The sequence below is a fragment of the Eleginops maclovinus genome, chromosome 22 (genome assembly GCF_036324505.1).
Source record: "Eleginops maclovinus isolate JMC-PN-2008 ecotype Puerto Natales chromosome 22, JC_Emac_rtc_rv5, whole genome shotgun sequence".
Lineage (NCBI taxonomy): Eukaryota > Metazoa > Chordata > Actinopteri > Perciformes > Eleginopidae > Eleginops > Eleginops maclovinus.
The window spans coordinates 3,939,323-3,966,656 of record NC_086370.1 but is presented as its reverse complement, the minus strand read 5'-3'; the positions used below and the strand labels follow the sequence as shown (position 1 = coordinate 3,966,656).

General features: G+C 40.9%; 1 protein-coding gene across 1 annotated transcript in view; it reads left to right on the top strand.

The window, feature by feature from the left end:
* LOC134858944 (cilia- and flagella-associated protein 46) overlaps nucleotides 1-27,334 on the top strand; it is a 99,559-nt gene that overhangs the window by 29,319 nt on the left and 42,906 nt on the right. Inside the window, 9 exon segments of the mRNA XM_063875186.1 lie at nucleotides 5,146-5,295; nucleotides 7,833-7,943; nucleotides 9,444-9,625; nucleotides 14,186-14,317; nucleotides 14,430-14,595; nucleotides 17,944-18,016; nucleotides 24,999-25,128; nucleotides 25,221-25,404; nucleotides 26,229-26,367. Of these exon segments, the coding sequence (XP_063731256.1) occupies nucleotides 5,146-5,295; nucleotides 7,833-7,943; nucleotides 9,444-9,625; nucleotides 14,186-14,317; nucleotides 14,430-14,595; nucleotides 17,944-18,016; nucleotides 24,999-25,128; nucleotides 25,221-25,404; nucleotides 26,229-26,367 (1,267 nt within the window).

Sequence of the window (27,334 nt, the reverse complement as noted above, 5' to 3'; positions counted from 1 at the left end):
TTTTTAAAGAATTTATTTTCAAATTATTGTGGAAAATAAGTATTTGGTCAATAACAAAAGTTCATCTCAATACTTTGTTATATACCCTTTGTTGGCAATGACAGAGGTCAAACGTTTTCTGTAAGTCTTCACAATGTTTCCACACACTGTTGCTGGTATTTTGGCCCATTCCTCCATGCAGATCTCCTCTAAAGCAGTGATGTTTTGGGGCTGTCGCTGGGCAACACGGACTTTCAACTCCCTCCAAAGATTTTCTATGGGGTTGAGATCTGGAGATTGGCTAGGCCACTCCAGGACCTTGAAATGCTTCTTAGGAAGCCACTCCTTCGTTGCCCTGGCGGTGTGTTTGGGATCATTGTCATGCTGAAAGACCCAGCCACGCTTCATCTTCAGTGCCCTTGCTGATGGAAGGAGGTTTTCACTCAAAATCTCACGATACATGGCCCCATTCATTCTTTCCTTTACACGGATCAGTCGTCCTGGTCCCTTTGCAGAAAAACAGCCCCAAAGCATGATGTTTCCACCCCCATGCTTCACAGTAGGTATGGTGTTCTTTGGATGCAACTCTGCATTCTTTCTCCTCCAAACACGACAAGTTGAGTTTTTACCAAAAAGTTCTATTTTGGTTTCATCTGACCATATGACATTCTCCCAATCCTCTTCTGGATCATCCAAATGCCCTCTAGCAAACTTCAGATGGGCCTGGACATGTACTGGCTTAAGCAGGGGGACACGTCTGGAACTGCAGGATTTAGGTCCCTGGCGGCGTAGTGTGTTACTGATGGTAGCCTCTGTTACTTTGGTCCCAGCTCTCTGCAGGTCATTCACTAGGTCCCCCCGTGTGGTTCTGGGATTTTTGCTCACCGTTCTTGTGATCATTTTGACCCCACGGGGTGAGATCTTGCGTGGAGCCCCAGATTGAGGGAGATTAGCAGTGGTCTTGTATGTCTTCCATTTTCTAATAATTGCTCCCACAGTTGATTTCTTCACACCAAGCTGCTTACCTATTGCAGATTCAGTTTTCCCAGCCTGGTGCAGGTCTACAATTTTGTCTCTGGTGTCCTTTGACAGCTCTTTGGTCTTGGCCATAGTGGAGTTTGGAGTATGACTGTTTGAGGTTGTGGACAGGTGTCTTTTATACTGATAACGAGTTCAAAAAGGTGCCATTAATACAGGTAACGAGTGGAGGACAGAGGAGCCTCTTAAAGAAGAAGTTACAGGTCTGTGAGAGCCAGAAATCTTGCTTGTTTGTAGGTGACCAAATACTTATTTTACCGAGGAATTTACCAATTAATTCATTAAAAATCCTACAATGTGATTTCCTGGATTTCTTTTTCTCATTCTGTCTCTCATAGTTGAGGTATACCTATGATAAAAATTACAGGCATCTCTCATCTTTTTAAATGGGAGAACTTGCACAATTGGTGGCTGACTAAATACTTTTTTGCCCCACTGTATATATAGATAAGAGTGAGCATAATTATGAATCTGAATGAATATATAAACATGTCAATGTATACAAACTTCCTATGTCACATGTGTTTGCATAAAGCTGCACACATCGCTAAACATTAGCATCAAAATATCCTCTCTTCCCAAACATGCATTTCCTGCATCACAATTTATTTGCAAAGCAGTTAATGACATTCCATTACAATTTGCACAAATAAGAAAGAAAAGCACAGAGAACTGCTTTCAGGACAACTGTAAGACTCCATTGGTCACTCATGATGTTCTGAGGAGTAGCCGATGAGGCTCAGGCATTCTAAAATATCCAGTTTTAATGTAATGTGAAATCAAGAAAACTTGGAAACACGTTTTTTTCTACACATCACAACGTGAAGTTAAATGTGTTGGGATGGAAGTTTGTAGATTGCATCTATTTGTTGAAGCACACATGACTGACCAGCCACCAAATCCCCCCGTACTGATTGTGTTGACTTAAGCTGCTTTTTTTCTCCTTTTCTGATCTTTCCATTTTGAAAACAATGTCTGAAATTCCAGCATTCAAGGCATAAGAATCAATCATAATCTCTGAAAGGAGTGTTCCTATAATCTCTGAAGGGAGTTTTCTGAATTTTCTGCGAGACGTGTTCAGAAATTCAAATTGTAATCTGCTTTATAGATATACCCTTTAAAGGCTCATATTTTCCTTTATTCAAACTAAAGTTTAAACCACCTTCCAACCTTGCAAACAGAAAGGTATCAGTCACTGACCTGTTTTTATAGAAGAAATGGGAAGCTTTTTTGACATTATTTTGGAGATATTTACCTTCATGTCATCTGACCTCCATAAAATGTGCCGATAAGAGACCTTCTCATACATCTTTCCCAATGGATGTTCTGTAATGCAGCACTTTGCCTTATGCCTAAAACTTCACAGGGTTCACCAAAACAGACACTAATGAAAAGTGCATTTTGTATAGGGTTCTTACACAGGCATTGCATACAGTGACACATTTTAATCAGTTCTTAGCTTGCCTGCTTTCTTAGGTTAGGTTTTTAGCATAACATTGGTGCCGCTCCCCCTGTCGCCAGGGTTCAACCAAGGACTGGAAACTATCCCATCGCAGTGTTCCATAGCTTATAGATGTTTAAAGATATCTGGATACAGAGTTGGAGACACAGTCCATTCTTTACTATGGAAGTTGCTCAGTAGCGCAAAACTTGCCTGACTCTCGTCACAGCAGCGTCCAGTGTTGCCAACTTGGCCAAATCTGCCGACTTTTCCAAATCCTTTGGCGATTTTTCAAAAGCTACTAGCAACAAATCTAGCTACTCGTTCAAGGAGACTTTTTTATGGCAATGACTGCAAATGCATCACGCATGCACAAAGCCCCATCTGATCCCGCCCTGGCTTGCAAAGTGGCGCCTTTTGGTCACTCTGCTGGTCCCAAGCCCGGATAAAGAAGGAAGGTTGAACGTAGAGCTAGCAATTCCGTCCCACAAAGTTTTGATTAAATGTGGTATTCTAACGTTTAATGTGGGTCTAGAGACAAAGCATTGAACTCCTCAAGTGATGGCCTATTTCAATGGCAAACATATTTAAAAACAGAAGAAAGTTCAGATGTAGTTCTGAATATATTAAGGGTGTTTTTCCCATTTTTTGTCTCTCCTACAGCTTCCATTACAATTACATTCATAGAAGCAAATTTTGCAAATTAGGCTACGACTTCTTGTGACTATTCGGACAGCCAATAGCTGCTTTCCTTACTATGGAGTTGGCAACACTGGCAGCATCATATCTAGTCTTCTCTAAGTCAAATTAAAGAAAATGCTCTGGCATTTAGCACATTTTACAACTTGTATACTCTACTTATTTAAATAGGAGCTATCCAAGTGTTTGTCCTATCAAGTTAGTTTAAGTAAATAAATAAAAATGACATGTTTGCTACAGCTGTCATTTCCCCGGTGCTCCAAGTTAGTGCCGCACAGCTAACTGAGCTAATGGCTGCTTAAGTTAGCAACAAGCTAAGCTGCTAGCTTTACTTTAGCAACAAATGCTTTCTATCTAGCATGGAATTATGTAAATAACAGTTGAGGCAGAGCAACTGCTGGACATTGGAGGACAAAACACAAAACTATTTATTAGATTTTTTTGTTTATTATCAACGTGTGCTGGCCTCTGAATGATCCCGCAAAATTAAAATTTAGGGCGGTGGTGGCGAAGTCCATAGGGGGTTGGCCTGGGAACTGGAAGGTCACCAAAAAGTCCCCGAAAGACCAAGTGCCACCGTGGTGTCCCTGAGCAAGACACTGGTTACCTACACTGCTCCCCGGGCGCCATACATAATGGCAGCCCACTGCTCCTAACACTAGGATGGGTCAAATGCAGAGACCGCATTTCGTTGTCCTAGTACTTGTACTCTGTGCAATGACAATAAAGTTGAATCTTCAATCTTGAATCTTCTTCAAAATCAGCTCAGTGTTGTATGACCCTATGCCCTTCTTTGTGGGAAATTGTACCAAATATAATTAAATGTAGTATAGAGGCACCATTCACCCTTTTGTAAGTTTAGTATTAATGTAGCTGTTCATTTTATTATTTATTCTCTGATCATTTGAAGTGGCATCAAAAGCTACATGGCCTTTCAGGAAGCTTTATACCTCCTTGCCATGATATCATTATAGAGCATCACAGGTGAGAAGTTGAAGCACTTATATTGTTATCCCGTTCATCCTTTGACATACATTATTCATCCAACTATGCGCACGCATGCAGTACGCACAGCACACACTCACATGAAGCTTTCATCACTGCATGTAACTGAAGTGTAATGTGTCTGTTCTCTGAATGTGCTGCAGCTCCAAATTAAACCCTGTTCTTTTTTTTCTTTTATATTCAAATGATCCACCATGAATATCCGCTCTAACTCCACATGAAAGGCACTTTATCAGTGAATTATTAACTACATTTCATCGTGTCGGTTTCCTTTTGGAAGTAAAGATAAAAAATGATCCTCGCCAATACATTTTTTATAAATAGTCGACAGTACATCAGGGTCAGATACAGTCTCTAGCTTGAACAAAGTCTTTCTGAATTCTCAGCTTTTTATTTCAGTCAGTCTGTCGAGTCTGCAGCTGACAGGCTGGCAGAGGGCCTTGGGCTAGAGAATGTCCAGTTTCTGCAAACTCTTCTAATAAGCATGTTATTCTATGGTATATGATACAAACATTGATATCTCAATGTATTTTAGGATTATGTTTAATCCTGAGAATGTTAATGTCATGTCAATGTCAAATTACCCCACTTGATTAAATTGATGACTAAAGATTCTGTGTTATAAACACGTTTCTAACAAGTCTCTAAATAAACTACTAAACATCCTCACACCTTCAGCTTAGCCGTGACGACGTGCAGCCAAGCAACCGGGATAAAGTTTGTTTATAACCTAATGCTATAGCTTTTAATGTCTGGCCATTGCATTTACACTACACTTCAAAAATCCTAAAGTAGTGTTACATGTGGGTATTATCCTGCTTAACAAAACGTGGTAAGTATCTTAAATGTGTGAGGGCCCCAGATCTTATTTTCAGTATTATTCCAAAATCCAATGGAAAAATACCATTGATTTTAATTTCCAGGACCAAGTACTTCTAGCCGATAGAATATTATCTCATGTTGTTTTCCACTCTTTCTTCTAGCTGTGTGACTACGCCCTCAGCATATCCACCTGCAACACCCCAGCGGAGAGCGTCCCCATCGCAGCAAGGAAACAGGTGGTGGCCACATGGGTGCAGACCAAGAGGCTGTTGCAGCAGCAGATCGGCTCAAAGATGGACACTAAAGATGAGGTGCTATTCTCAGCCCAAAACGACGGAATGTTGCTAATCCATGTTCATTTCAGAATTGTTCGGTTCATTTCAGTCGAGGATTGGGTTCCACAAATTATTCATAAATCTATACTGAGCTACGACGTACACCATCAAAACTTAGGAAATGTCTTAGCTTGTAAAGGCTTTAAACATATGCCAATTGTTTGCTAGGAAACATCTGTAGCGCTGTCCCATCGAAAGGAAAAGACATAAGTAACCTGCATATGGAGATTAACCCTGCCTCGCCAGATGGTTTGTCACACAGAACCGTCTGAGAATCAATCATTAGAACATGTTTGGAAAAGGGCAGGTACCTTTACAAAAATACATGGCAGGTGGATTGGATGAACCATCTGTACATCAAACTTTTAATGAAGCTATTCACGATGAGAGCAGAAACATCCTCGTCATTGAGGAAGGTATTCTTTTATTTCAATACAGAAATGCTCTCCAGTTCTGACACCATTGATGCTAATGTAGCATTGAGCTAACCTCACGTAGGCAAGAATCCAGCTGCTGTTCAAGGCTAACAAGTTAACATGACCTCCAATAACTAGTTTATATCTCTTGTAGGAAAGTAGGTAATACTTTGTTTAAAGATAGGTCCCCTATTATGCAAAATGCACTTGTTGCTGTCTTTTCTACATAAATATGTGTCCCTGGTGTGTAAGAAGACTCAACAAGGTGTCAGAAAATACAACCCTCTCTCTTTTCCTCCTTATCCACATCTATAAAAACTGGGGTACAAACAAGCTGATCCAGATTTGCTTTAGTTATGACGTCATAACCGAAATGTGGGCTGGCTTTATATTGAACTCCTGGCAACGTCCCGCCCACGTTACACGTCCCAACCTGTCGTCCCCCATATACACTTGCGAGCTGAATCCCCTCCGCAGCACCTCTGTTGTCTGCAGGAGGGACTTAGAGTTGTTGTAAATATAATACATATACTGTCTCTGTTCTAGTGGTAAATTCTGAGAAGTGTTTCAGAAATAATGACTGATGTGGTTTGAACATAATATGGCGTTTTATCACGGCAGCGTTTAGCTCAGTTTCTCCTGGTAGAAAACTCTCTTCAGAGGAGAGATCATGACACTGCAACAGGGTGTGGCCAGCAGCAGCTAGTTCATTTAAAGAATCAGAATCAGCACTTCAGGAACAGGGCTGAAATAGAGGGGTATGGGGCATGCTACAATGGGTGATCTGTTTGGTATTTTGAGCAAAACACTTCAGAGACATGTTTTATATAGATATTGACCTACAATATATTGTTCAAATATAGCATAATAGGAGACCTTTAAGTTACATGTTTTAGTTTAGTTACATGTATGTGTAGCTCAGATGTTAATACTATAACTTATTATAAAATATGTTATATTGTTAAGAATAAGTGGGATGTCTCCGATAGGTGTGTTGTGTTATTTTTCAGGTGCACTGCTGTGGCGCCCAAGATCTATATTAATATTAACATTATGGCAGAGATCAAGGCCAACTCCCCCTTTTCTACAAAGAAGCCTTGAAGTCCACACTCTATACAGTATGCAAAATGACAAGCCACACTCGGCCTGCCATACACCACACTTTAAAAGTTAAACGTTCTACAAAGCAGAATTATTTGCAAGATCTGTCTGAATAAAAGGTGTGAGACAAAACAAGACTTTTCAAAAGTCAGATGAATGCTTCAGATGTCGTATCACTGTTGCATCACAACAATGCAGAAGAAAAGAGAGATTGGTTTTAAATTATGGCGAAAATACAAGAAAGAAAATCCATAAATGTTATATTTTTAAACTTTCCTACTTAAACTTCTATTCCCCTTGAATATCATAAATGATATAACAAATGTGGAACTTTTTTACTGCACTACTAAATAAGTAGAGGAGGGTGATTACTCGCGAGACACCCGCATCTTCCTCTCATAACCTCATCATGTCACTTTCATAATGGAGCCTTTATCAATGCGTCCCCGCTGCTCCTCTATAATGTGCTTATAAGTGTAGGATGGTGATGCCTGACATTTTTATTAATTAACATTTGATGTGGGTAGGCGTTACATCCGCCACATCCCGATCGCAGCATTGTATCCGGATGTCATATTTACCGATTGTACTGCTTTACAGTGGGAACAGAAATGTAAGCGCTTATACCATCTGTCATTTTCGCAGACTGCTCGATGTGTCACCCTAATCCTACGACCGTTTGTCAGCCAAGACTTCCCTGCCCTACATAGTGCCTTTAACCTGCCTTGACTCACAACTCCATTAGTTTTTCCTCCGGTGAAAGTCAAGAAATGCAGCGTTAATGTAAAAGGGATTGATCTTTAATCTAAATCATTCATCAACTCATTTCCCACACAATAGCACATCATACATTATAAAAGACGCTGTGCAATATCATACAGCTCCATTTATAATTTAACAGCAAATATTAATACATGTATGTGTGTTTTCTATAATTAAACTTGAGGGATGAGTGTTTGTTCAGCTCGGTGTGCTCTGTGCTTCCCTTGTTTTTAGTGTGAGAATGAGGAAGTGTCCGCCATGACGCGAGTGCTGGTTGGATTGGAGATGCTCCAGTGCAACAGGAACCCAAGGCATATGGAGTTCTCTGTTCCCAGTCTCTCGGCAGTATGCACTTCTTCGTCTCTCATCATGTTTTCCTACAGTAGCTGTTGCCCAGATGGCAGTAACAGATGCCAAGACTGCCCTCAGACCCTGTCTTTATCTCATCATTTGTCAACATCTTCTAAATACTGTCGCTGCCTTGATCATTATGCTTTGAGAATCCTCCTCTCTAACACTCTGTGCCCTTTATCTTTTGCCACACCTGTGTTTTCTCACTTTGGCCCGATTCAAAACCGACCCCTGCAAACTCCCACTCCGTCAAAAACTGCCTGTAGTCTCCCTCTCAGCTGAATGAGGCTCCTTCTTCAAGGTGGAGGCTGTGAGCAAAGTTGCTCCCCTCTCCACCGCAGAAACAAGAAGTGTCGTAGCACCTTGTTACCAAGAATCAGCATCTCTCGGATGAAAAAGGACATATAATGATGTCAAAAGTGCTTGTTTAAACATGATTGCTTGGTTTTGGCAACAGTCCCTGTAAATATACAAGACTTTCAAAGTGCAAAGTAACCACAAATATTTTAAATCTTAATGAAAATACAAAATGTCTGTCTTACTTGGTGCAGTTAATGAGTAATTGTTATTTGCATGTTAAGTCAGGACTGATGCAGATTTGTTGTTGGAGGGTTTAATAACTGTTTCTCCCCTCTAGTTGGTTTGGAATGGCACTTAACGATGCGTATCCTGCATGCAAATGCGCAGACAGAATTGAAGTGGGAGCAGGTGTATCATTCGAATCGTTCATTTATCCCTCTTCTGGCCTTCTCCTTCCTTCCTTCCCATTTTCTTTTACTCCTATCTCTCCTAAATTGTTTTATATTCCTCCTGTCGTTCTTTCCTTTCCTCTTCCCCTAATCCTTTTAATCTTTCACTTTCTGTGTACCCTCCTCATCCCTATGCTACGTTCCCCTCCATCCTGGATTAACTGCCAAATTTGCTTTCCTCCTCTGTGCCTCTCCTGTTCCCATGCTTGTCTTTACATTTTATTCTCCATCCTCTGCTTACCGCCACATGTCTTTTCCCCCTCCTGTACTTCCTTCATATCTGTCCCTTTCCTTTCTTCTGTCTGTCCTCTTGGCCTTCCTACTTTTCATTCTCTACTACCCATTTTATTTACCCCGTGTGTGTGTGACCTTAAACCATTTTTGTTATGTATATGGTACACTATATACATAGATCATATGTTCAGTAGATTGCTATCCAAGCAAGTATTCAAATTTATTCTGTATAATTTATAATGTTTCCTCTTCTGAATATAGTTTGTTTTACTGAAGATATTTTGATATTGTTGATAAACTTTTAATTGTAATGTTACTCTTTATGTTTTTAGTGATTCTGTAATTCCTGATGATTTACTGTCAAAATGCTGTATCCTCACACTTCTATGCTCTCCCTCCCCTGCTTACCTCCCATCTCTTTTTTCTCCCACTCAATCCTCTCCTCTCCTCCCTTCCCTTCACTCCCCTCTCTGCTGTTCTAATGTACCCCCTCCTCTCCCCTCACCTGAAGCTGGTGAGCATGGCCTCTGAATGCAGCTGGACTGACTCTGTGGTGGAGTTGCAGGTGTGGTGCCAGCTGGCGGCCTGCTGCCACCACGCCAAGGACCACAGCACAGTGTTATTCTGCACCAAGAGAGCTCTGCAGCTGGAGGGAGCCGCCGCAAAGAGCCTCAACACCATGCCCTGTGTACTGTGAGTGTTATTAGCTGATGACGATAGAGTGGAGCAGCGATGTATTTCTGTAGGCCGACCCGAAAGTTATCATCTCAAGTTCTCACTCGATAAAAAGCAATGGGATTTTTCCAATACTGCAGAAAATAAGATCTGTGACGAACACATGTTTATGATACTTACAAGCAGGATAATCTCCACATATGAACTTCACTTTATCATTCTTGTTGCCTTAATGCAATAGTAAAAATATCTAATGTCATGCTATAAACAAACTGCATCGCATTCACATGACCACCCATCACCACTGCCAAGCTTAAGGGGTAAAATGTTTGGCGTGATGACATCTTAAATTTTAAAAAAGGAAATGCGTTTCTATTTTTCTATGAAAAATGCTGGATTTCATATAAAATGACAAACACCTCCACTAATATACAATTAAAGAGGTGTAGTTTCTAAGTGCTGTGATGATTTGGAGTCACTTTGTTACATGTCATTGAAGCTGGTAAAAATATAACAGAACATTTCGTTAAATAAATCAGAAATATCCAATATCCCATATAAATTCATTTGGCTGCATGACATAGAAGCTTTTGAAAAAAATCAACCACATGCAGTATCCTGTTTCAACCTTCTAACCAATTACATTTAGGACTCATTCCTGCACCACTCTTGTGTATGTATTTAAACAATTAGCAACTTTAGAAATGCCCAGGTACATATAAGTATTCTTTTCTCTAATTATTAAATAATGCGCAAGCCAGACCTCACTTGATATTAATGTGTGTGCCTTGTTAAGGACTATAGGTACAGTAGGTCTAAGCAGTGGTTGAGATATTTGCTTAAAAAACCCTCTGAGGAGCAGGGGACCTCTTGTGCAATTTCAACAGTGGTGGGCCGTCAGGGCCAGCAAGGCCTTCTCTGCTGGCCTAAACATCATCAGAATATAAATTAAATTTTGATATATTTTTTCCACAAATACGTATTAAATTATTCCCCATAGTCTATTCTCTTCATTTTATAGCGTTCGTCTTGGCTGCGCTGCTTCCAGCCTCAGAACGAGATTTGGAGGGCTGGCCTTTATGTTAGAGCTTTTATCCAATCATATTTCAGCCATAATGTGTTGCTAGGGTCAAAGAAATCTGCCCTTAGGCCTTCAGAATCAACAGTGCGGGCGGCTGTAAGCTTAAAGTGAACGCAAACAAAACTGTGGCGTTAACCAATCAGATTTCGAGGTGGCGACAACGGGCCAGCTAGCAGGCGTATGCTAACGTTAGCACGTGCACATCTTCTGATTGGATACGCACTATTGAGAGGCAGAGCTAGGCAGTAGGCAGAGCCATACAGTCTATGGGCAAAGCTAGCAAACAGAATTAGAACTTGAGCGAGCTAATTTGTGTAGATTTCTACAAGCTATTTTTTTCAACCCACAATGGCTGAAGGAGGACAAGAGATCAATTTGGTAGAAGATATAATTACAACGCCATTTTCAAAACGAACTTTTCAAGTAAAGCTACACATCTTGAAAAGGGAACGACCAACTCCAACGCTAGCGAGCCTAGCACAGCAGGGAAACTACGAGCGGTACCCCTGGCTCACAGCCTCCGAGAGGCACTGCAAATTGTACTGCCGGGAATGCCTGGTATTTGCAACTGATCGATTTGGTGTTTGGAGCCACACTAAATTTGCAAACTTGAGTTGTCTAACCAAGGCAGCAGCGAGACACCAAAGCACAGCTGGGCACTTGGAAGCACTGGTGCTTTTGTAAAGCTTTGGGGACACCCGAGTGGATCTACAGCTCAACGAACAAGTGCCCAGGGAAACGGAGCTCCACAACGAAAGGGTGAACAAAAATAGGGAAATATTGAAAGACTGATTGATTGTGTCCTGTTTTTGGGTAAACAGGAACTTTCATTTAGGGGACACGATGAAAGCGCCGAGTCCAGAAACAGAGGAAACTACGTGGAGCTTCTTTCTTTTCGTGCTGAGAACAACACAGATTTGCATTACCACCTGTACACAAACAACATGTTTACTGGGACTTCAGGCAAAATACAAAACGACCTGATTTATGCTATTGCTGAAGTGATGGGAGAAGAGATCAAAATGAAGATTAAAAAAGCACCCTTTGTCGCTGTTATGGTGGACGAGACGTCAGATGTGGGTAATGTAGCACAGCTGGCACTTGTCCTGCGTTATGTGACAGACACAGGTGTCAAGGAGCGGTTTGTCAGATAATCTGATTAATTAAGTTAACTGTAAATATGCTGATGTATTCATTATAAATGCTTCAGAAATATTAATATAACTCTGTTGTACTTGACTATGTTAAGGTGATGCAACGCCCGGTTATACTGCGTTTCTGTCTAAATGTATAGTTTGTAGAGCCATGGCGTCATAATGATGGTATTAAGAGGTGGAATAATTCAGGTAGGACTGTGTAGGACATCACTGAAGGCCTAGGTGTGAAATGCACGGCCCGCCACTGAATTTCAACATTATTACAGTCGATATAAATAAGCAAGCAATGCTTTCAGTTCTAGCATGAATTTTTCTGAGCCATGTCGGTTTTAATTAAATTAATTTTATTCACAAACACTGATGGAGAAATGTGAATGGGACACTCTTATATGCTACCCAAGTCTTGAAAAAAAGGGGCCTAGACACTGAACAGGAAGTAAAGACGTGGACAAAATTGTTGGTATGGTATGGTCACTGAAATAACTTGAAACTGACCAAAGTAATAATAAATACAAATGTACCGAAAAATAACGAATGAAAATCAGACATTGCTTTTGAATTGCGGTTCAACAGAATCATTTTAAAAAACAAAATAATGAAACTGGCCTGGACAAAAATTATGGTACCCTTAGAAAAGACTGAAAATAATTTGACCACAGGGTCATGTTAAACTAAGGTGTGTCCTGTAATTAGCATCACAGGTGTCTTCAGACTTGTAATCAGTCAGTCTACCTATAAAGGGTGAACAGTAGTCACTGTGCTGTTTAGTATGATGCTGTGTACCACACTGAACATGGAGCACAGAAAGCTAAGGAGAGAGTTGTGTCAGGATGTTACAAAGAAAATTATAGACAAGCATGTTGAAGGTAAAGGCTATAAGACCATTTCCAAGCAGCTTGATGCTCCTGTGACTACAGTTGCACAGATTATTCAGAAGTTTAAGGTCCATGGGACTGTAGCCAACCTCCCTGGACGTGGCTGCTAGAGGAAAATTGATGACAAATTGAAGAGACGGATAATACGAATGGTAACCAAAGAACCCCGAACAACTTCCAAAGAGATTAGAGGTGAACTCCAAGGTCAAGGTACGTCAGTGTCAGATCGCACCATCCGCCGCTGTTTGAGCCAAAGTGGACTTAATGGAAGACCACCGAGGAGGACACCACTGTTGAAGCAAATCATAAAAAAGCGGGACTGGAATTTCCCACAATGCATGTGGACAAGCCACAAAGCTTCTGGGAGAATGTCCTTTGGACAGATGAGACAAATCTGGAACTTTTTGGCAAATCACATCAGCTCTATGTTTACAGATGCAAACATAAAGCTCACAAAGAAAAGAACAACACTGCTGTGAAACATGGAGGAGGCTCGGGAATGTTCTGGGGCTGCTTTGCTGCATCTGGCACAGGGTGTGCTGAATCTGTGCAGGGTATCATGAAATCTCAAGACCATAAAGGTATTCTTGAGCGAAAGGTGCTGCCCAGGGTCAGAAAGCTTGGTCTTGGTCTTGTCGCAGGTCATGGGTCCTCCCACAAGATAATGACCAAAAACATACAACTAAAAACACCCAAGAATGACTCAGAACAAAACGTTGGACTATTCTGAAGTGGCCTTCTATGAACCCTGATCCAAACCCTATTGAACATCTGTGGAAGGAGCTGAAAGATGCAGTCTGGAAAATGTACCCTTCAAACCTGAGACAGCTGAAGCAGTTTGTTAACGAGGAGTGGGTCAAAATACTTGTCGACAGGTGCACAACTCTCATTGAGAGTTACAAAATTCGATTGCAGTGATTCACTCAAAAGGTTGTGCAACAAAATATTAAGTTAAGGGTACCATCATTTTTGTCCAGCCAGTTTCATTATTCTGTTTTTTAAATGATTCTGTTGAACCACACAATTCAAAAGCAATGTCTGATTTTCATTCGTTATTTTTCAATACATTTTTATTTATTATTACTTTTGTCAGTTTCAAGTTATTTCAGTGACCATTGTGGCTTTTTCTTTAACGGAAGGGTACCAACAATTTTGTCCACGTCTGTAGATACAAAATATTTGACTAACTGCTCTAGAATTGGAAAGAGTCCATGTATTATTAAGCACCTAACACAATCCCAATACCCTAAAAACAGAACTTATCAAACCCCAACAACTAAATGTTCCCAAAACGTCTAAACGTTGGTGTAAAATAGGTGAGATATAGTAAAAATAGACAAATTACAAGGAAAAATAATGGTATAAATGAAATCCATTTTAGAGTAAAGTACTTTTTTTTCTTTATTGTTGAATTATAAAGTGTTTGACTTTGATTGACAGCTCATACAGTCCCTCATATCCGTAGGTATGGCCTGCCTGCGGTGAACGAGATGCTGAGCAGTGCCGCTTGTCTGATGGCTTTAAGTTTAGTCCATGAGTCCAGCGGAGATCTACACACCTACAGAGAGGCTCTGAAGGTGCTGCTGTCCAGCGTCAGGTACGTTTACACTCACTTTATCATGCCTCGTGCAGCTAGAATCTACTTTTACATGTTTTCTTTCTTATTCTGGTCCCCATTTTACGTGCTTGATATCTTCCACCTTCCATAGCTATGCAGAGAAAGCTGAGAATCCAGCACTGTGTGTTGCAGCTGCCAGACACTACTGGAACACATGTCTCCCCCTGACACACACTCCAGAGGAGAGATGGCAGCTAAAGGAGCCCCTGGAGAGCATCCTGACTGCTCTGCTTCACACCAACACCAAACTTGCAAACGTATGGACCTTTCTTTAGCCACAGTTACCCTGTAGTCCCTAAATATTTGCCTTTTTTTAGTTGGTTCCATGTTTGAGCAGTTGTTTTTCTAGGATGCTAACTCTACTCAGTAAGAATTTCAGTAATCGGCCACCAAGTCAAGATGTAAATACGGCGACAACTAGGCAAAACTAAATCATTTGGAGGGATGTCTGTGATATTTGGAACCTCCTAATCCTTCATCAGACAAACATCACCATGGACAATGTAGTGTGCCTGTAGCAGACACATAACTTGAATTCAAAACAAGTCATACATTTGCTGACTTTTTATTTGGGCTGTCAATGTTAACCCGTTAACGCTTGCGATCGATCAACAAGCCTTGAAGTTTTAGAAAAATATTAACGCAAATATCTCATGACGTAATTCAAGCGTAGATGATTACCATTAATCAATTGGTATGAAATCACAAAGAAGGCAGAGAAAGTAGTACAAGCTTCATGTGTTGCACTGACTGGAGACCACTGAACATCTGTAAGATGTAAAATAAGGACTTCCTCCCTGTAACGGACAATCAGCATGTATTAAATCACACCATTTGCTTCAGGTGAGGTGAAAACAGGAAAGGCATTTTGCTGAAGCATGCTCCAGTTTGTTGTGCTGTACAGGAGTGGGAGGGAGTCAACACGTTCACCACTGTGGGAACAGATAGAGCTCACAGTGTGATAGCAGCAGAGATAAGGTGTCCTGCGTATCACACATAATGACAAAATCGAACAAATATTAGACTCGAAACTCAAAGTTTTGGAACCCAGTTGGCAGAAGTACATCAAAACAACGTAGAACACATTTGACCAAATTGGATTTAAATTACAACAAAAACATAACAATAAAATCCTTAAATATTACATGTTTTGTAACCTAAATGTGATAACATCTTTACACTTTCCTATGCAGTTATTTTGTCATTGATAGGCTGGGATCCTCTATATGCCAAACATTAAAACTGAAGTAAAATTTACAGGAGCTTCTCCACATCATCATCACGATCAAAACTAAATCCCTTGTAGGTTTTCTATAACGTTTCCTTCATCAGACAAACCTATCACCCTAACGTGTATATAGCAGACTCCAGTTACGTGACTTGGATTCAAGTCACAAATGTGATGACTCTTTAATAGACATGACAAACCAAAAAAACATTTGATTCAAAAACTCAATGTACAGGACTGTGGATTTGAATCCAGTTTTAGGTTCAGAGACTTCTAACTTGCAAAACAATCACTTCTTCCCACCACATATATACAGTATGTAGTCTTAGCCAAGTGATCAGAGAAAAAATATACAGCCACACACAACGACCCCTTTTTAACATGTTATAGAAATTAAAAACATAAACAGTATTTTATATTTCAGTGAATACTTGAGATGATTCAACAGAGGAACAGCATTTTACAGACATCAGGAGCTTTAATCCAGTATGCAGATCCTCTCCGTTCTCCTTCACATAATATGTTTTTCAGCAACTGGCCTAAATATAGCACAGCCCACAGCTACCTTTTCTTTTGTGTTCAACAACTAAGTGCAGCCAATGAACACCTAAGAAGCAGCAATAGAGCAGGAGAGAAACCCAGCCCAGGGAAAAGTTCCTGCATCAGCGTCAGAGAATTCTTCACACTTTTACTCAACTGCTGACTGAAAGTCTGGTCAAAGAAGAACCAGCAAGAGTGAGCAGAATGACAGCCAGAACGACCTTTCATGTTCTACCACAACTTTCTTTGGTTACCAGAGTAAAACACGCTGCAAAATTCTTAAAACATTCTCAGTCATCTTTAATTGATGACATAATTGATGAAAAACTTTCTTGAGGCTGCTACAGGGGAGAAATGTGAGAAAACATCTCCCAAGTGCTGCTGGCGGACATCAATCCAGCCAGGGGGATAAACACTCATTCGAATTCAACATAACTTTAAATGTATAATTAAAGGCTTCTGTGGGAATACAGAACGGTGCGCATCTGTGGTGAGCTTTCCCACTCGCCTTTATTACCAGGGGAGAACACAGGGATAAACAGGGGAACATCTCCTATTGGCAGACCTACAGTGCAAACATAATGTTGTTTTGAGTAAATGAGTCCTGTTTTTGGTTCCAAAAGACAAAAACTCTTGAAAGCATTTTTTGCTTAGGAAAAGTAATCTTACTTTAAGAATATATCTTCGTCTTAAAATATTCCATCTTATATCGAGCTAGATTTAACCAGTAGCAAGCTAAAATAATAGTTTGCATAAATTCACAGCAGTTGAACCTGATATTTTTTTTAATTTTGAGAGTAAAACCACTTACACAACTTCTTAGTTTTAGACATTTGAAAGGACACCTATGTTAAGTTGTACTTTCTTTTTTTTTTAAACTATTTTATTAATTGTCCATGAGAACTACTATTTCCCATTTCACATAATTGCTATTAAGAGAACTGCGGTGTGGTCTACACGCAGAAAAAAATGCCTATAACCCTGCTGAACATGAACTGAACTGTTTAAAAAAACCCATTTAAAAAATCCACAAGCAGACAGCAGATAGAGCTAGTAGTTTCCAGAGATTAGACTGCATTCTGCACGCACATTCACTCCGTCAGTTACAAGCCCCCAGGAAGTGCTGCGTACTTTAAGAAAATATTCGTATAAACAGCGGGTACTACAACTTCCTTATCACTCGGTGGCTTCGCCCGGCCCAGAAAGACTTTTCCCTTTGACTTACAATTGGAAAGAGACGTTTGTTAATCGGTGGATACTTTTTTTAAACTAAATAAACTACCCAGTATGAACCCTTTTATATCCCTTATTAAAGACAGTAGGTCCTTAAATGTGTCCAATGCACTAAAAGCTGAATTTACATTTATTTTCTCTCTCAATTCATTCTACTAAGCTGAGAGTGGGAGATCGGGGGCGGCGTTTAAGGGGAAACTTATCTGCGCATGCTCTATGCTCTCGACAGCCAGGCATGATGGCTCATTTGTGAGGTTTTGCTCTCGAGAATCTCAGGCCATTTCGTCTTCATGCGCCAAAGAGCAGCTCTAATAGGAATTAACGAGGTTCCCCACCCCCCGACGCTGCATCCAGTTCTTATTATACATCCATGGTCAGTTAGGGTCCTCTACCTGCAGGACAAGTGAACCAGTGATGGTGGGGGCTCTGGGTGTGAAGGGAGATTTACAGATGAGGGGACAGGGGGATTTACAGGGCAAGGGCAGATAGCAATTTACCGTATATCAGTGAGCCTTAAGTACAACCTGCCCTCCACCACAACCCACAACACTGTCCTATCTTTTTTTCACTTTTGCAGTGACTTATTCCTTTTATGTTTTTTCAGAAACAGGCCAAAGTGAAAGGTTGGCTGACCTTGACAGCATTGCCTCCAGGGAGTTCAAAACATGAAGCAACTGGTGAGTGCTAAAAGAACCCTGACATGGTTCAACTGCTAACTCTGCTTTTACTTTTTTGTTAATAGTTTCATGTTTTGTTCTGCCATCTTTTTTCGAATCCCGTTGGTTTCTTATGTATCCCCTTATCATAAATAATGGATGACATAACAATATTTTATTCATGCCACAAGTACAATCATGAGACATACTGCAGATGTATGAAATAGGACACCCTGATTAACTATCTGAAGCTTTAGAATAATCCTGACACTAATCAGAAAGTTTTTACTCTATATATTGCAAACACATTTCATTTGAGAGAGTTCATGTTTTATGTAAGGGATAATGTGCAGCGAAGCGTCATTACTTTAAAAAGAACACCGACAGGTTGATCAGGATCCCTCTTATCACCAAGCTACCTACTAAACAAACCAACAACCTGAGCCACAATATTGATTCAAAAACAATGTTATTGTTGTAAAAAAGGCCGTATTGCTTCTGCTAAAAATTGTTAGCTCTACCACGGCAAAAGCAACGTAACATGAACAATGATCAAGGTTTTCTGTAACTGTCCGAGTCTATACGTTTATTAACAAGTCCTTAAACACTGCCAGAGCTCACACCGTGTTCCCGTTAGTGTTTACCTCCTTTCTGTCTTCTTCTGCTGTTCCCTTTAGTGTTTACTTCCTGGCTGTCTTCTATTCCCTTTAGTGTTTACTTCCTGTCTGTCTTCTTCTGCTGTTCCTTTTAGTGTTTACTTCCTGTCTGTCTTCTTCTGCTGTTCCCTTTAGTGTTTACTTCCTGTCTGTCTTCTTCTGCTGTTCCTTTTAGTGTTTACTTCCTGTCTGTCTTCTTCTGCTGTTCCCTTTAGTGTTTACTTCCTGTCTGTCTTCTTCTGCTGTTCCCTTTAGTGTTTACTTCCTGGCTGTCTTCTTCTGGGTTGCGGTTGATTTGTCAGTATATCTTAGGAAGGTTCCTAACAAAGCTAAATGACCCGGAAGTCCCTCAGTGGCAGCCATAAGAGCTTTATCGTATTCTCTAGATCAGAGGTCCCCAACCCTGGGCCCGGTCCGCGGGTCATTTGGTACCGGGCCGCACAGCAAGAATAAATAACTTACATTATTTCCGTTTTATTTATTGTCTGAGCCATAACGATCTTTTATTTTCAAAAATGACAGGATTCTCATGCTAAGATGTAACCCACAAGCGTGGGTCATATTTGGAAAGTTTCTTTGCGAAGGGGAAAAGGCCCAGTGAGGAGACGAAAGAAGAGCCTACGACTTCCAAGAAAAAGAAAAAAAAAAAGTGATTACCACGCACCAAGCCCGCTCTGTATAATATGCGGCTCTCTAATGAGGCAATGAAGCCTTCAAAACTGCTTCGCCACTTGGAGATCAAGCACCCTGCATTAAGAGACAAAAACAGGAACACGAAGGACAGAAGAAATTACTGAGGGCCACCACATCAACAAATCCGAGTGCACTGAGAGCATCATACTTGGTGGCTAACCGTAGTGCTAAGGCTAAGAAGCCATTCACTATTGGTGAATAATTGATCCTGCCCGCCACTGAAGACATTTGCCGTGAACTTCTAGGCGAGGATGCAGTTAAAAAGATAACACAGGAGCCTCTGTCGACTAGCACAGTCACTCGGCGCATTGAGGAAATAGCAGAAGACATTGAGACACAATTGTTGGAGAGGATTAATACATCACCGTAGTACGCACCCCAGGTTGACGAGTCCACAGATGTTGACAACAAGGCAATGCTACTTGTTTATGTGCGATATCTTTATCAGGATGTGCATGAGGATATCGTTGCCAACCAAAACCACAGCCACAGAACTCTTCAAGTCGCTGGATGGTTATATGTCAGGGAAACTGAAATGGTCCTTTTGTGTCGGCATATCACAGACGGAGCTGCTGCCATGACTGTCTAGTTTAACTGCTTTGATTAAGGATGTTGCACCAGAGTGTAAATCTACGCATTGTGTCATTCCCAGAGAAATGCTGGCTAGCCGAAAAATGCCACCGGAACTTAAAAGCGTATTAAATGATGTTGTTAAAGTTATTAACCACATCAAAGCACGCTCTTAACTCTCGCCTGTTTGAGCAGCTTTGTGAGGAGATGGACGCGGAGCATAGACGCCTTCTCTTATACACAGAAATAAGATGGTTATCCCGAGGGAAATCGCTGGACAGAGTGTTTGAATTACGACAGCCGCTGCAGAGATTTCTCTCAGAAAAGAAGTCACCGCTGGAAACACATTTCAGTGACGAGGAATGGGTCTCAAATCTGGCTTACTTATGCGACATATTCAACCTGCTCAATGAACTTAATCTGTCAATTCAGGGGGAAATGACAACTGTCTTCAAGTTGGCAGATAAAGTAGCTGCATTTAAAGCCAAACTGGATTTGTGGGGACGGAGCGTGAACAGAGGCATATTGGACATGTTTCAAACATTATCGGGGGTTTTGGGTGGGACTGAGTCTGAGCCGTCATTCTCCCAGCTGATGCACGATCACCTGTCTTTGCTTTTAAACAAGTTTGAGCGCTACTTCCCAACCACAAAAGACCCACAAACTGCCAAGGAATGGATTGGCCTTAAAATTCAGTTTGAGACAACAACAACAGCACTGAAAACCCTGTTGCCATTTCCGACATCATATCTGTGTGAAACGGGGTTTTCTGCAGTGACAGCAACCAAAACAAAGCTACGGAGTAGACTGGACATAAGCAACACACTTTGGGTGTCATTGTCTCCCATTGTCCCTAGATGGGACCGTCTCGTTGCAGAGAAACAAGCTCAAGGCTCCCATTGATTTAGCGTTATGGTGAGCTAAAATTTTCATGCACTTTATATTCGTTTTTGTTGTGTATCTGTGTCTTATTTTTAAGGCATGTTTAAACGTCACCATAGCGACCAGAGTCAGAGAGCGTTCGGGTTAGGGGCCAGCGAGGGTCTTATTCATGTTATGTTGTTGGGGCGATGTTACGAGGACGCTGCTAATAAAGTTGCATAGTACACAGTTTATTATTTATTGTTATATTTACAATATACCACAGTCTTTATGCCAGTCGCCATTTTTATTTTGTTGTATTTATCCATCACACCTTAAAGCCTGGTCCGTGAAAATATTAGGCTATCTGACGTTAAACCGGTCCGTGGCGCTAAAAAGGTTGGGGACCGCTGCTCTAGATGATAGGAAAGGATCTTTGAAACTTCCTCTATAACAGTGGTTCTTGACCTTGTTGGAGGTACTGAACCCCTCCAGTTTCATATGCGCGTTCACCGTACCCTTCTCTATGGAAAAATAAAATGTGATTTTTTTCAAATTCAAGACATAGGTAGCTATATGTTTTACTGGTGCACAAAATGAACCGTGCATCAACATCACTGTGTTCAAAGAACAAAACCAGCAAAACATGATTTTCACACAAAACTAAAACATAATCATGAATACTTACTGCAAATCAGTGTGACTTCTGCTGTTGCCTTTGAGAGACCAGTTCAGAAATGCGCGGCTTCACTTTGTCAAGTGCCACTCTCATGTCACTATCGCAAAACAAAGTCTGTTCCTTTTCTTTGTTTTTATGTCCAGCATCCTCGAAAAGGATTGCTCTCAAAGATATGTTGTAACAAACGGTATGAACATCTCCAGGGCTTTCTTAGCAATAACAGGGTACGTTACCATTTGTTGACACCAAAACGTTGAGAGCGTTGTTGTTCTGAAGAGTTGCTGTTGAACCTGGCTCTGCTGAATTTCAATGATTTCGTCGAGGTATTCATCATTGACATCTGCTGTCTCAACACCAAACGTGAACGGCTGTCTCACCCATGCTGGATATGACTCTCTTGTAGGGAAGTATCTGTCGAGAGACTTTGGAAGCTCATCCAAGTGCGTGGCAATTGCTTGCTTCAGTTCCGCGGGTACAAAAATGTCTCCGATTCCAGACACATCTTCGATCTTAGTTACACAGTCGTCCACCAGGGGAAAGTTTGCGAAGTTATCGTTCTCTGTTCATTGTTTCCATAATGGTAGCTTTTTTTGAAAAGCCTTCAGGTTTTCTTCCGCTTCGATGAGGTTGACTCCCTCGCCCTGCATCTGCTGATTGACACGATTGAGAGCTGCGAAGATATCAGCCATGCACGCTAAAATGAGAATGAACTCAGAATTTTTGAAGCAATCTGCATGACAATGTTGGTGCTCTTGGAAAAACAGGGCTAATTCCAGACGCAGGGCAAAAACACGATTCAGCACCTGTCCCCGGGATAACCACCGAACGTTAGAATGGTACAGAAGTACCTTGAATTCAGAGCCCATTTCTTTACACAGCTCACTGAAGATACGGTGCCTCAGAGCACTATTTCGCACATAGTTCACGCATTCCACTACAATGTTTAATACTTCTGCCAGTTTTGGAGGCAAGGGTTTTGTTGCCAACGCATGCCTGTGCAGAATACAATGCGTAACAATGATGTGTGGTGCATCGGCTTTCACTAGCGCACCAAAACCAGACTTTCTTCCCAGCATGACTGGAGCTCCGTCCGAACAAACTGCAGAAACCATATCCCACAAAAGATTGTTGTCTCTGAAGAAGTCATCCAAAAGTTTCTTCACATCGGCTGCCTTAGTTGTTGTTGTACATCTGTGGTCTCGTCGAGTTGGAGGCTGAATTTTGCCGGGCTTGAAATCAGACCTGCAACTACTTGATCCAAGATGTCTTTGCTCATCTCCTCTATTCTGTCGCTGATGGTGTCATTTGAAAGAGGAATTTGGGATAACTTAACTTCAGCCGCTTTTCCCAGCATGATATTCGCCATCTTCAACACAGCTGGTTTTATGAGTGTTTCACCAATAGTGTGTGGTTTGCCCTGCTTTGCGATCAGGTAAGCAACTTCGTACGATGCTGTGAGGAGGGGTTTGTTGATGGGTACAAAGCCGAGAACAGGCACAGTAGCCTTTTCATCGAATCTGGCTCTCTTCACCTTGCATTCAGCAAGCCTTGCACCAAATTCCCTGCAGCACACATAGGCCAAGCGATGTAGCGTGATCACCTGCAGCCAGTGATGGCAAAGCGGGGCGTGTCCTCACAAATCATATGAGTCGGCTGTGTGTCTTGACCTCCGCCGAACCCCTGGGGTTCGGTTGAACCCAGGTTAAGAACCACTGCTCTATAACCTCCTTTAGTTTAGGAAACACTGGACCTTCCTTTACGAAAGGAAAGGAGAGAATGCTGTCCCACAATGCCTTGAGGTCGCTAAATTTACTGTGTCACAACATTCAGCCGTTCACCGAATCAACCGATCATGACAAGAAATGCGTATTGTGGAAGTTACGCGGCTTATTAAGCAAAAACGTGTGCCATAACGTGCTTTGTTTTGAATGTTCAGCACTGTATTAATCAAAAGGAGAAATATGAACGTTACTTTTTTACGGAAATGATCAAATAAAGTCCACATTTCACAGTGTTTGTCAGAACCATAAGTTTCACTTTGCTTTTTTATTTCCGTACAATTCCAACCTAATGAAGAATATCTCTCACTGTTGTCCACGTTCCTAAAGCATAAACAACTCCATCAGAGCACGGTGCGCAGTAGATGCACTTTCAGTAGTCCTGTACAGAGAACTGTAGTTCCCTGCAGCAGACGCATAGGAATAGAAGATATGAGCTGATTTTTGGACAATTTGACCGTACCCCCAATCTGTCCTCTTCTGCTGTTCCCTTTACAAGTTCACTTCCTGTATGTCGTCTTCTGTCGTTTCTCTGATGTCCATCTGTCAGTCTTGTAACTTCTTTCATCTTGTTCTATTTTTTTTATCTTTACTGGGGACAGTTGAGCCATCATGAATCCAAAGTTTGGTGCCCTAAAAAATCCCCAAAATAATATTGAAAAAGTATTCCATACTGCTTTCTGATGGAGAAAAGTGAATGTTTGTTGTCCACAGCTGACGCTACATTTACGGGACTTATTTCTGCAGATTGCTATGACTGCATATAGTCCCTTGATCCTCCTTAGCAACCGTCTGCTCTCCCCAGCAGTTAGCAAGTATGAACAACCTCTGGAATTTCCATGTTGACCATTCAGAATCAATTATTCAATGAAGCCATGCCTTAAAGAGAAATATGACATGCCAAAGAACACCTAACACTGTCCGAATAAAGTGGCGCATGACGTATTTGTGTAGGCCGACCCAGAAGTAAGCTGCGCAGGGGTCCCTCAACAAAAAAGCAATGCGATTTTTCCATAGGCTTTTGAAATATTGTAAAAAATAAGATCTGTGGGGGGGCGTGATCCGTCTCTTAAAGTCAACCACAGACCTTATTTCTAGCTATTTTGCAAAATCCTACCGAGAAATCCCACTGACTCTGCGACGAGGAAACCAGAAGTGGTAAAATGCTAACTCACTTCCGGGTTTTAGGACTCTTTCCTGCACCACTCTATACCATCCATCCATCCATCTTCTCCCGCTTTTCCGTCAGGGTCGCGGAGGTAACAGCTCCAGCAGAGAGCCCCAAACTTTCCTTTCCCTGGCCACATCAACCACTCTATACCTTACATAATAAACACAAACGCATCACTAGTGAAATTACTGCTATTAATTCAATGCATTTCAGAGCAAAGTGAACTTGTAGAGAAGTCTTCAGCCATTAAGTGCAGTCAAACTTTGACATATTTGCTTAACAATTGCTTTATTGACAGACACAGATTCTTATTGTGTTTTATATCTCACGCAATATTTGCATTTGGGCGGCTATATGCATGGAATTTCCTCTACATTGATGATTACATTAAAAACAAACCCTTACAGTATCACTGATGTTAATATGTGTGTGTGTGTGTGTGTGTGTGTGTGTGTGTGTGTGTGTGTGTGTGTGTGTGTGTGTGTGTGTGTGTGTGTGTGTCTGTGTGTGTGTGTGTGTGTGTCTGTTTGTCTGTGTCTGTGTGTGTGTGTGTCTGTTTGTCTGTGTCTGTGTCTGCTCCTCTGTGACACTGAAGAGGACCTTCTCCTCAGAGCAGCCATTTACGCTCTGTTGCTCGACATCCACAATGATAAAGCAGACTGGAAAAGTGCTCTGCAGCTTCTGGAGCAAGCCATTAGAGACATGCCACGTAGCAAACACAGGCTGTGAGTAAAAAAAATAAGGGGGGGGGGCTATGACAGAGGCTGGGGAGGCTGATTGACGGAATGAAATGTAATTTTCCTCTGTGTTTTCCCAGACATTTTCTGAAACACAGAATACTGATTAAAGCTCGTCTGGGGGAAAGCGTGCTGATGGACATGCAGAAGCTACAGGATGAAGGAGAGCAGTGCTGTTCGTACATGTGGCACCAGGTGGCGCTGTGTGCCCACGACACCGCCCAACAGCTCACCTGCTACCAGAAATCCATCACTTCTCTGTCGGTAATACATCTGTTCTGCAGCGTTTTTACATTATCACCCAAACCTCACACATCAGTAGATTCATGCATTGTTTAAATATAGTACAGATATAATACAGAATGAAACAGATTTAAAGAATGCACTTTATTGGTGTAGAAAATGACCATCAGAGGGCTGAGAAACCTTTATTTTGAGTGAGTTTAAAAATATATATAATTTAATAAATTAGAATAAAAATATGTATATAAACATAAGAAATACAAATGTCCAATAAAATAAGAATATATTATGTAGACTTTAAGAAGTGTGGTTCCTTAAAATCTATCTCCTATTCATTGTCTATGAAGCAACATTTAATGCTTGAGTTTAGAGCTTTGGGAGAGGGTGGCTTATGTTCATAAATATTGTTTAAGCTTTTCACGGCAGAGGAAATAACATTGCTATCCTCAATTTGGTGGTTTTCCCTTTTATTTTTTATAAAGGTCTTTAAATCCACAATTTTCTTTCTTATAAACGTTTGGTGTTAGAGGCATACAGTGAGCTGACAGTGTAGAAAAACAGTGTAACTTAAGGAGTACAGCTATCAGAAAACTCTCCTCATACTCAAAATGTAATTTCCTGTCGTCCTTTTGCACTTAGCAGAGACTATTTCTATACAAATCTCTAGCACCATCATGTGGAGCCATTGTGTTATTGCAACTTTTATGTGTGCATTGCAAGAGAAACAAATACAGTTGCAGATATCATCCAAACTCACTAACATTCAAGCTCCAGGCCACAATGAGGACTTTTTGCTGTTTACAATCATGAAAGATGTTTTAAATTGACTTTGTGTCTGTGGACAGAGTTCAAAGGCTCAGTGGCAGAAGGCCAACCTACTGCTGGAGTTTGGAGAGTGGCTGTACTCTCACAACTTTCCCAAAGCTGATGCCCATCACCAGGTTCAGTGGGCTATAGACGTCCTTCTCCAGGCAGAGGAAGCAGGTAGAACTCATCCACTCATCTTGTTCATCAGAGCATGATACTACTTATGCCTCTAGTGGATTATGCTGCTGTGTATTCTAAAATCTAAAGGGATGGTTAAGATTCTTTGTGTGGTTGTATGAGATACTTATGCAATCCCAGAGACAAGATCAGAACTGAAGAGGTTCTGCACTTCCTCTTTGTCTTATATTGCTTTGTTTCTTTTATGTAATCACTTGTGGTTAGGGTTAGGGTTAGGGTTAGACATGAAAACTCTCAGATTGTGAGAAAAGTATACAGGTCAGTACGGTACACAAAAAGCCCAATTTGACAAGCGTAAACGTCTACAGATATTCAGGTTTTTATCAGACAGTAAAGGTACTCAAATTACTTGGCGTTTATTAATCCAGTTAAGACATTATCTGTCACTTTATTGGCCATACTAATTTATTTTTGAATAAATGTGAACCTCAAACTGTAGATCAGTCAAATATACGAATGTGATGCTTCATGCATATATTGTTCTTTAGCAGAAACTTTTAAAAGAAAACATGAAAGTAAAATGTAAACATATCATTACACATATGGAGCTTTACTGTGTCACTTAACCTGAGATTTAGATTCAAGAAACTATCATTAACTTTGGGTTTTACACGTTTTATAAGCTTTAAAGTGTAAGCTATTGCAATTAACCTGCTTTACAAACAGATGTGTGTTGCTATAGTGAGGAATTGTTACATTTCTAAGTCGCTGGGGCTTATATTTAGTAATTAAACCTGTCTGCATTCATCAAGAAGAAAAAAAGCAATAAAGCAATATCAGTTGAAATGTACACTATATTTAAAATATTTTCACCGCTTCTCCTTAAAGTCTGTATTTCTGACATTGAATGCCAACTAACAAAAGCCCCACAATAACACTATCAACGTAACTACATGATTGAGGCAGCTAAAGGTAAATTCCGTGATCTGCGTAGACAAATTATTCC